General features: G+C 47.3%; 1 protein-coding gene across 1 annotated transcript; it reads right to left on the bottom strand.

The window, feature by feature from the left end:
- Positions 1-9677: 9677 nt before the first annotated feature.
- LOC114923320 (early growth response protein 4-like) lies at positions 9678-11003 on the bottom strand. Its single transcript, XM_029286094.1, has one exon. It carries the CDS (start codon positions 11001-11003, stop codon positions 9678-9680), a length of 1326 nt encoding a protein of 441 aa, XP_029141927.1.
- Positions 11004-11300: the final 297 nt, after the last annotated feature.

Raw genomic sequence — 11300 nt, 5'->3', positions numbered from 1 at the left:
CCAATCACCAGGAGGCTGTGAGTTCTAGTCCCACCTTAAGCACAAAAGCCAGCTGGGTGACTTTGGGCCAATCACCAGGAGGCTGTGAGTTCTAGTCCCACCTTAAGCACAAAAGCCAGCTGGGTGACTTTGGGCCAATCACCAGGAGACGGTGAGTTCTAGTCCCACCTTAGCCAAAAAAACCCAGCTGACTGACAGCCATATAAAACCACGCTGTGAGACGAGTAGCCAGCAAATTTAATTAATTAAAAAAAAAAAGACTTAAGCACTCCAGGAACTGCAAAACCAAACAGCTCAGCCTCATCTCGAGTTAAGCTGCCTTTCCGTGTGCAGATTAGCACCAACCTCCCTGATCAATTCTGAATATGTAGATTTTTAAACCTTGGCTTATTCCTTCAGCAAATATCACACATGGCTGTCTGGTATTAAACGCTGGCAAAATACTTTTCCACTGGGCTCAGAAAGGGCTCCCCAGGTGTCCCTAAAAGCATATTTAAAAATTCACATTTGCCATTCTTTGGCCTAGAAACGTGGTTTTAAAAAAAAAAGTGCTATAACAATGAAACGGATTCTTTTCTGTAAAAATGAATACGTTTCACGTTCCATTCCAGGACTTGGAATGGACCCCTGACTTCAGAACCACCATTTAAAAAAATGTTCTCCCTGTGTCCACGCAGGAAGTTCAGATCACCCACGGAGCTGCTGATCCAGTGTTTCAGAGGAATTACTGAAAAAAAGTTCTCAACTTACAACCGTTCATTTAGTGTCCGCCCAAAGTTACAACGGCACCGAAAAAAGTGACTTAGGACCATTGTTCACACTTACGACCGTGGTCACATGATCCAAATTGGCAACTGACTCGTACTTATGATGGTTTGTAGTGTCCTGGGGTCACGTGACCCCCTCCCTTTTGCGACCTCTTGACCAGCAAAGTCAATGGGGGGGAAGACAGATTCACTTAACAACCGTGTCGCTAACTTAACAGCTGCAGTGATTCACTTAACGGTGGCGAGAAAAGTCGCAAAATGGGGCAACCAAACAGGACAGGCATAGACTTCAAAGGGTCGATAGGACTGCTGAAGAACAATTGCAACCAGCCCCCCCCCTTTCCTATGAGGACCTGTATATTGTGGGGGTCAGAAGGAGGGCTGAAAAGATATTATAATAATAATAATAATAATAATAATAATAATAATAATAATAATAATAATAATAATAATAATAATAATAATATTATTATTATTATTATTATTATTATTATTATTATTATTATTATTATTATTATTATTATTATTATTATGTGGGAAGGGACGTTGGAGGTCATCTAGTCCAACCCCCTGCTCAGGCAGGAAACCCTAGACCAGCGGTTCTCAACCTGTGGGTCGGGACCCCATTTGGGGTCGATCGACCATTTCATGGGGGTCGCCAAGCAAGGCTGTCCGCCATTTTTTTTGTCTGCCATTTTTTTGTCCGCCATTTTTCCCCCTTTTCCGGCGGGTGCCTTACCTCCCTTGGGCTGGGCCAGCTGGTGATCGGCCTGCTCCGACTCTGCCGCTTGCCAGCTACGCCTGGGATGGCGCAGGGGGCGGAACCACGCATGCACGGCGCTCCCGGGCAGGGAAAGTCCTCAACTTACAACCGGTTGGGTAGTCCTCGACTTACAACCGGTTTAGTCCTCGACTTACGACCGGTTTAGTCCTCGACTTACGACCGGTTTAGTCCTCGACTTACGACCGGTTGGGGTCGTGGCATTAAAAAGGTTGAGAACCACTGCCCTAGACCATTTCAGACAAATGGCTGTCCAGTCTCTTCTTTAAAACTTCCACTGTTGGAGCATTCACCACTTCTGGAGGCAGGTTGTTCCACTGGTTAATTGTTCTAACTGTCAGGAAGTTTCTCCTTAGTTCTAGGTTGCTTCTCTCCTTGATGAGTTTCCATCTGTTGCTTCTTGTCCTGCCTTCTTCAGGCGCTTTGGAGAATAGCTTGACTCCCTCTTCTTTGGGGCAGCCCCTGAGATACTGGAAGGCTGTTATCATGCCCCCCCTGGTCCTTCTCTTCATTAAACTAGACATACCCAATTCCAGCAACCGTTCCTTATATGTTTTAGCCTCCAGTCCCCTAATCATCTTTGTTGCTCTTCTCTGTACTCTTTCCAAAGTCTCAACATCTTTTTTACATCGTGGTGACCAAAACTGGATGCCGTATTCCAGGTGTGGCCTTACTAAGGCCTTGTAAAGTGGTATTAACCCTTCACGTGATCTTGATCCTATCCCTCTGTCAATGCAGCCTAGCACTGTGTTGGCTTTTTTGGCAGCTGCAGCACACGGCTGGCTCCTATTTAAGGGATCGTCCACTGGGACTCCGAGATCCCTCTCACAGTTGCTACTATTGAGCAAGGTACCCCCTATACTACTATACCTGTGCATTTGGTTTTTCTTGCCTAAACGTAGAACCTATCAGTAGACCCCTCACATTCTCAACATAAACAGTGGGTCCTCAGCCTAACAACGAAATCAAACCATTAAAGAGAAGTTAAACACGTTGGGAACCGGGGAATAAAACGCCTGTCATTATGTGATTCAAATTTTGGGACAAAAAAATAAATAAACCTATGAATCAGGTGCCATAAACAGGTATAACTCACTAGTCCCCTGAACACTGGAAGCACCTCTAACACAAACCACCTGGCATGTTGTGTTTTCATGAGAAAAGGGATTAATTGAGGCTGAAATCTGATTCATTCTTGTTATTGGCATAAGGGCAGCAGCGGGGGAAAAAAGATACTCGGAAGAAATTGGGTGAAATTAGCTGAAGATGGGAACAAGGAGCAGAGGCTGCACTTTGCAGTTGGTTTAAATCCTGATTTCTTAGAATTGATAGCAGGACCACACAAGTTATTGCGGCGGTGTGTATGTGTGTGTGTGATAATTAAGGGCATTCTTTTTTTTCGATTGCCCCAAAAGTGGGAGCGATTGCAAGAAAAACAGACCTCTAAAAAACAGCCAGACGATCTGCTTCCGAACTCAGATAGTCCTCAACTTATGAGCACAACTGAGGTTAGAATTTCCATTGCAAATTGTTAAGTGGAGTCGCGCCCAATTTTAAGACCTTGGTTCTTAAGCGAATCACTTACCACAATTTAGTACGTGTTTCTATCCAGCATTAGACTATAGTCAATGCATTTTTATTGTCAGGTCAGTATGATTCAGTTTTTCTGAAGCTAGCTAGTTGTTTTTTTTTGTACTGTCTGTAAAACTAGGCAGACTTTGATCACCCATTGATTACATCATTAATGGTAATATATGGCTATGTCCTCTTGTGTTGGTTCTGTTTGGTTTTGTTTTAACTCAGTGGTTCTCAACCTTTTTAATGCCGCGACCCCAACCGGTCGTAAGTCGAGGACTAAACCGGTCGTAAGTCGAGGACTAAACCGGTCGTAAGTCGAGGACTACCCAACCGGTCGTACGTCGAGGACTTTCCCTGCCCGGGAGTGCCGCGCATGCGTGGTTCCGCCCCCTGCACCGGCCGAGGCGTAGCTGGCAAGCGACAGAGACGGAGCAGGCCGACCACCAGCTGGCCCAGCCCAAGGGAGGCAAGGCACCCGCCGGAAAAGGGGGAAAAAATGGCAGACAAAAAAAATGGCGGACAAAAAAATGGCGGACAGCCTTGCTTGGCGACCCCCATGAAATGGTCAATCGACCCCAAATGGGGTCCCGACCCACAGGTTTAGAACCACTGTTTTAACTGAATGTTTAATTTAGGTGTTGGCCTTTGGCTGTAATGATTGATTGATTGATTTTTTTTCCCAATTTTTTATTAATTTTCAAATAAACAAATTCTAAATACAAATATGGTGTACATTAATAAAAAAAACACATTAAACATAACCATATTTTCAGAGGTGCTCGGCAGCCCCCCCCCCACTGCATCCGCCCTCTCTTTCATCCTTCCTACCTACTTCCCTTCTCCTCTCCTCCCCTCCTACCTGCACCCCCTCCTCTCTTTCAACTACCCTACACATCCCACCTCCTTCCTTTCCTCATCCTTCGGATGCAGTTGCTAATCGAGCACCTCCTCTTTAAAAAAATAAAATAAAATACATTATTCTATAACATATTAATACACCAAATTTTGCATATCTCTACCCCCCTCATCCCCCCCGGACTTCCCAGAACTGAGTACAGGGATAAGCACATATCATCACATATCTAAATAATACTACCCAAACATAATACAATCAAATATTAACATACTTTAACTCTATTATACAATAATAAACATAAATATAAAAAGATTGATTGATTGATTGATTGATTGATTGATTGATTGATTGATTGATTGATTGAGTGATTGAGTGATTGAGTGATTGAGTGAGTGAATGAGTGACCGTTGGAACTTACAACGGGACTTATGACCTGTTTTTCCACACTCTCCGAGTTTGGCTGTTTTTTTCGTAGACCTTTCATCGCCCAACTACGCAACGTCATCAATGCTAAAAGGGAGTGGTGTTTGCAGAGAGGAGAAGAGGAGGAGGAGGGAGAGGAGGACTGTAGAGTCCTTGGTACTCTCTGATTTTGGCTGTTTCCTTGTAGACCTTTCATTACCAAAGTAGGTAACGTCATCAGTGCACTGATGCCGTTACCTAGTTTGGCGATGAAACGTCTGCAAGGGAACCGCCAAGCTCAGAGGGTTCTGGACATTTTGCAGGTTGAGCTGGGATGGGTCCAACCCAAAACAGGGTCCCCAGTCTTGTCAAATGGATGCTTCTGCCCGTGGTTTGCTTTAGACTTGACCAGGATTGCTCGAAGCTTCCCCTTAATGTCACCAAACAAATATCCTATCTTCTGGTCCAAAATCGACACGTTCAGAGTCATGTTAAGAAGTTCTTCTCAATCTGTTGAAGACTTCTTCCCAGATAAGAGTTCTAGAACAGAGATGCGCCTCTAGAGCTAAACCATGGTTAAGAGCCAGCTTTGGGTGACCACCTCCCAAATCATGGGCGGGTTCAGTACCTAAACTCCAGGAAGCAGCATGGAGTTGAGACAGCATTCATTATTCAGTGTTTGGTTGTTATGGCAACTGCTCTAAATTCTTCCCGGGTAAACAAGCCACTTCTGTAGAATGGGGAAAACAGGAACTCTTGGATTGCAAACCCAGGTTTACTCCTTCAGTAGCATTGATTGGAAATTCCTGGAAGGGTCCTTTGGTGAACTTCAGACCTTGCTCCACACCCGAAGCATTAGATGATTGATTATTCTTCTTCTTCTTCTTCTTCTTCTTCTTCTTCTTCTTCTTCTTCTTCTTCTTCTTCTTCTTCTTCTTCTTCTTCTTCTTCTTCTTCTTCTTCTTCTTCTTCTTCTTCTTCTTCTTCTTCTTCTTCTTCTTCTTCTTCTTCTTCTTCTTCTTCTTCTTCTTCTTCTTCTTCTTCTTCTTCTCTTCTTCTTCTCCTCCTCCTCCTCCTCCTTCTCCTTCTCCTTCTCCTTCTCCTCCTCCTCCTCCTCCTCCTCCTCCTCCTCCTCCTCCTCCTCCTCCTTCTTCTTCTGGGTCTGCCTCAAGTTCTTGATTTTCTTCTCTTAACTGGCTGGCTCCTTCAATGACAGACATATTTAGGGTTAAAATTGTTGTCCTATCCAAGCTGTGTCGAGGAACCCTTACGAAGCAACCTGCAGGTCATCCTCGATTTATAGGCTCAGTTGTGGTAGCAAATCGAGGACTACTTGTGTAATCTTGAAATATGTCTTAAAATTGCGTTTCCCAATCTTGGTGACTTTAAGATATGTGGACTTCAACTCCGAGAATAGAATAGAATAGAATAGAATAGAATAGAATAGAATAGAATAGAATAGAATAGAATAGTTGGAAGGGACCTTGGAGGTCCTCTAGTCCAACCCCCGGCTCAGGCAGAAAACCCTATACCATTTCAGACAAATGGTTGTCCAGTCTCTTCTTGAAAACCTCCAGTGTTGGCGCATCCACAACTTCTGGAGGCAATCATTCCCACTGTCTAATCATTCTCACTGTCAGGAAGTTTCTCCTTAGTTCTAGGTTGCTTCTCTCTTTGATCAGTTTCCATCCGTTGCTTCTTGTCCTGCCTTCAGGCGCCTTGGAAAATAGCTTGACTCCCTCTTCTTTGGGGCAGCCCCTGAGATACTGGAAGACTGCTATCCTGTCCCCCCTCGTCCTTCTCTTCATTAAACTAGACATTCCCAATTCCAGCAACCGTTCCTTATATGTTTTAGCCTCCAGCCCCTTAATCATCTTTGTTGCTCTTCTCTGTGCACTCTAGAAGAGAAAGAGATTGAGAAGGAAGGCCCGGATAATTGAAGGCAGAATGATGGAAAACCTTTGACTCAGTTCCCCACACACACACAGCTTGCTCCAAAGGGAGTGATGCAGTGGCCCCATCCACCTGCTTTACTCACAGGAAAGACTATTATACTATTATACTTAAGCAGCCTGTTTTGAATGCCTGGGAAGATGACACAGAGCTAAAAGTTCCTCGGTGTGATCTCATTGCTATTATGCTGAGTCTGTGAGACTGAAACATCTGACAACGAAGCTCTCAGTTCATCAGAATAGAACTGGAAGGGACCTTGGAGGTCATCTAGCCCAGGGCTTTTCAACCAGTGGTACGGGTACCACCTGTGGTACATCAGCACCTGGCAGGTGGTACACGACCATCCTAGAAAAGTGGTAGTGGGGGAGGAGAATGGGCTGAACCGGTGGCAGCACCACACAAGCCTGAGCGAGAGACGGCTGGAGCTGCAGGGCTGTCAGGGCTCAGCGGAAGCGCCAGGATCAGTGCCGCTTTCCAGCTGATAGGCGCTTCTTCGGGGCTGTCAGGGCTCAGCGGAAGCACCAGGATCAGTGCCAGGATCCAGCTGGAGCTCAGCACTGATCCTGGTGCTTCTGCTGAGCCCTGAAGAAGCGCCGATCAGCTGGAATGTTGCAGCATCTCCAGGGTCTTGTGATTTACATTCAGATGCTTGGCAACTGATTCATATTTATGACGGTCACAGTGTCCCAGGGTCATGTGAAGGGACCAAAACCTGCTGCAACCACCCAGCAGACGGGGGGAATAAAAACCAAACACCCCCCCACCCCACCCTCTCTGCCAATCCTCAACAGAAATGCTCACAACGATGGAAACCTCGGACAGGAGGAAGAGCGCGGCCAGGCAGGCAGGCAGGCGTCTTGCTCAGCTGTGGCTTGGGGGGCACTTTTTTCAGTGCCATTGTAACTTCGAACAGTCACTAAGTGAACTGTTGTAAGTCGAGGACTACCTGTACTTCATCACTTTTTGTCCTTTTTTGGGGGGGTCATCAAGTTTTTGACACCTTGCTAGGCGACTGGTGGTCCTCGGATGTTGCCCTAGCCTAAAAGTGGTACAATGGGTGAAAAGGTTGAAAAGCCCTGGACTAGTTCATCGTCCTCGCTGTCAGGAAATTCCTCCTTAGTTCCAGGTTGCTTCTCTCCTTGATGAGTTTCCATCCGTTGCTTCTCGTCCTGCCTTCAGGCGCTTTGGAGAATAGTTTGACCCCCCCTCCCCTCGTCTTCTTTGGGGCAGCCCCTCCAATATGGGAAGACTGCTGTCACACTTAGAAGGAGGACAGTTGAGTGTTCACCAACCTTCAAGCAGCTGAGAAGACAAAGCTTGACTCAAGTTGGTGTCCTCCTTAACCCCCTGCTTGTTGATCTCACTCATAATTTGGCAATTTTGAAGAGCCGTGGACTTCAGCCTTAAGACTTACAGACCTGCTGGGCAAGGAATTCTGGGAGTTGGAGTCCACCAGTCTTAAAGTGGCCAAGGTTGGACACCCCCCCTCCCCCCTTCTGGAACAACACCTGCAAAAGCAGCCTCTGTCAGTAACTACAGGTAGTTGAGACCTTGTCAACTCCTTCTACCACCACCCAACAACTGTGAAAAAGAGCAGTGTGATGCTGTGGTTAAGCTATCGATCTAGAATTGGAGAGATCTCGGCTCATGGGGGCAGGCTGGGGGGGGTTGGGCAGTCACAAGGTTGTGTGTACGGGGCTGCAACCTCAGGAAGAGTGTTGTGTGGGAAAATACTCTGATTAGGGGACTGGAGGCTAAAGCATATAAGGAAAGGCTGCTGGAATTGGGTATGTCTAGTTTAATGAAGAGAAGGACGAGGGGGGACACGATAGCAGCGTTCCAGTATCTCAGGGGCTGCCCCAAAGAAGAGGGAGTCAAGCTCTTCTCCAAAGCACCTGAAGAAGGCAGGACAAGAAGCAACGGATGGAAACTAACCAAGGGGAGAAGCAACCTAGAACTAAGGAGAAATTTCCAGACAGTGAGGACAATTAACCAGTGGAACAACCCGCCTCCAGAAGTTGTGGATGCTCCATCACTGGAGGCTTTTAAGAACAAACATTTGTCTGGATTGACATAGGGTCTCCAGCTTGAGCAGGGTGTTGGACTAGAAGACCTCCAAGGTACCTATCCATTGCGAGAAGGGGAAGCACTCTGTCCATGTACAGGGGCTCGCTTCACCGGTGGGATTCCCCACCCAGCAGAGTGGACAGGCAGCGATTCCACCTCCCTGAATCCCCTCCAGCGCTTCGAGGCAGCGAGGGGGGCTGATCCCACCCACCCACCCAGCCCATCTCCCCCTCAGCCCTCAGCTTCAGTGCTGGACCCTTCCCCATAAAGCCCCCCCCCCCGGGGGTTGTCCGCACTTCTTCAGCCAGGAGTTGTACATTAAAGCAGGTTTTCTTTATTGTAAAAATAAACACGGTTTTCTCTGAACACATTCCCTTTTTTTTTTTTTTACAAAGAAAGAGATTTGCATTTTTTTTAAAAAAAAAAAAATTAAATCCCCACCCCATCACAATTTGTATAGCAAAAATGTTCGTTAAAGCCAAGTTGTGTGTGTGTGTGTGTGTGTGTATGTGTGTGTTTTTTAAAAAAAAACTCCAGAGCAAATAAATCATGCTGATTTTGTTTTTATACATGTTCTAAAAGGATGGATATATATATATATATATAAAGCCATTTATATATTTATATATATATAAAATGGCCCTTCCTTCTCAGACAGTTCGTTAAAGTGCTTATGAAAGAGAAAGATTCAATTGATTTAAAAACCAGAGTGCTTCCAAGGTGATCCTGTATAAAACATAGGCAGTTATTCACACACACACACAGAGGCACGCACACTCACACACACGCTCACACACACACCCCTCTTTAACTAAAGCTAAATACAAAAATGAAAATACATTTTTTTTCCTTTGATTTTTGTCAAAGAAAATCTGAAGTCCCTGTCTTGGAGCTGTCCACACATCATGGTGCTGAAATACATTTAAAAGCTGCACCAGTTGGAAAACATTAGGCTATACATCGCTATGGAGGCCCACCACGGTTGAACGCCCATGGTGTTTGAACGGTGGTTGAAGCCCAACAGTCTTTTCTTCTCCTCCTTCCCTCGGGTTTTCTCCCATCCGTTCATCCACGGAAGTGGCCTTCTCCTCTGCTGCGCTTAGCCAGTCAACCCGCTGGATGGACTTGCCCTTGGGTCCATCCATGCTCGCTTCTTTCCCACGCTACCCCGTCGTGGACAGGTGTTCCTTCTCCCCTGAGCGTTCCTGCAAAAGTGCTTCAAAGAATGGTCACTCCCGCCCCAATCGCAGCGTCTCCCCCTCTCAAATCGGCCTTAGAGGGTCCCGAAGGAAAGTCCCATGGTGTAAAACCCAAGTCCCTTGAGTTTCTCTTCCGCCCGTGCTTTCTGCTTCAAGTGGACCTTGCTGTGTCTTTTCTTCTCGTCGCTCCTGGCGAAGCGGCGGCCGCAGTCGTCGCAGGAGAAGGGCTTTTCCCCCGTGTGGGTCCTGATGTGGGTGGTCAGGTGGTCACTGCGGCTAAAGTTCCTCAGGCAGATGCGGCACTGGAAGGGCTTGTGGCCAGTGTGTATCCGGAGGTGTCTGTTGAGCTCGTCTGATCTGGCAAAGCTCCTGACGCAGTTTTCTACCGGGCAGGCGAAGGCCTTCTCGTGGGGTTTGGGACAAAAGCATTTAGAAGAACATTTCCCACGCCGTGTCTTCTTCTTGGGGCCTGCCAGGCTGCCGGGGGTCCTGCCAAGTCCCAAACTGTTGGCGGAAGAACTCGGGAGGTGAGCTAAAAAGTCCGTCATGGAGTTGCCCGGCAGCTTGAGACTGTTGGGGTGCATCAAGGTTGGGAGGACTTCCGGGTGGGCGACGGGAGCTTCAAATTCTTGGGTGAACGGAGGGGAAAGTTTAGGCGGGGGCTTGGTGTCCACAAAGTCCGCGGGGAGTTGACCGTGGCTTAGGAATGCTTCGGCGTGACAACCAAAATCCAAGGGAGGTCCAAAAGTCCCGGATTGTTCAGAGAGAGAGTTGAGTTCTGACTGGCAGCTGACCATCAACACGTTCTCCGTCTTGGGGGCCATCTGGGGAAACATGGCTTGACTTGCCTCCACTGGGTGGAAGGCCTCTGAAGGTGGACACTCGGCCGGCAAATAAGAGTGAGGCTGGCTGAGGTGCTCCCAATGGGAGCAGGAAGATTTGAACTTCTCCGCGGTGGGAGAGATGGAGGAGAGCTTGACGTCCTGCTTGGAATCCAAAAGCTTCTCCTGAAAGAGACAGTGAGAAGAGGAGGCCCTCTCTTCAGAAGAAGCCTGGAACTGCTGGAGGTTCTCCGCACTCGAGAAGGAGGAACTATAGCCTTGTTCGGCTAAAGACGGTTGCACGGAGATGTTCAGCTCAGGCTGGCAGGTAGAGTAGAGATCCAGGTGGTTCTGGAGAACCTCGGGGATGGTGTAGCTGGTCTCTGGTGGCCTCTGGTGACCTTCCAGAGCAGAGAAGGGAGAAAGTCCTAAGATCCCGGACATCAAGTTGAAGAGGGACTCCTGATCTTGGCATTGTTCCGTCTTGATAAAAAGGCTGCCGGAGTAACTGACCGGTGGGGACACCTCTCCGGAAAGGAAGTAGTAGTCCACTGGTTCAGAGTTCATGGTAGCTCCCATCAAGTCAGCTGGAAAATCAACAACGGGAGACATTGAGTTTACAAGGGTTTCTACACACAAGTATTCCTCGGCTTACAACTTACAAGTTCGTTTAGTGACTGTTCCAAGTTACAACGGCGCTGGGGAAAAAAAAAAGGGGACTTGTGACCGTTTTACACACCGACGGCCGTGGCAGCCTCCCCCGGGGTCGCCTGATCTACGTTCGGAGGCTTGGCAACTGACTCGCATTTATGACGGTTGCAGTGTCCCTAAACAACCGTGTGACTATTTAAACCTCTGCAGGGTTTCGCTGAAGGA

The sequence above is a fragment of the Protobothrops mucrosquamatus genome, unplaced genomic scaffold, assembly GCF_001527695.2.
Source record: "Protobothrops mucrosquamatus isolate PMUCROS unplaced genomic scaffold, P.Mucros_1.0 scaffold2871, whole genome shotgun sequence".
Classification (NCBI taxonomy): Eukaryota; Metazoa; Chordata; class Lepidosauria; order Squamata; family Viperidae; genus Protobothrops; species Protobothrops mucrosquamatus.
This window is presented reverse-complemented; position numbering and strand designations above follow the sequence as displayed.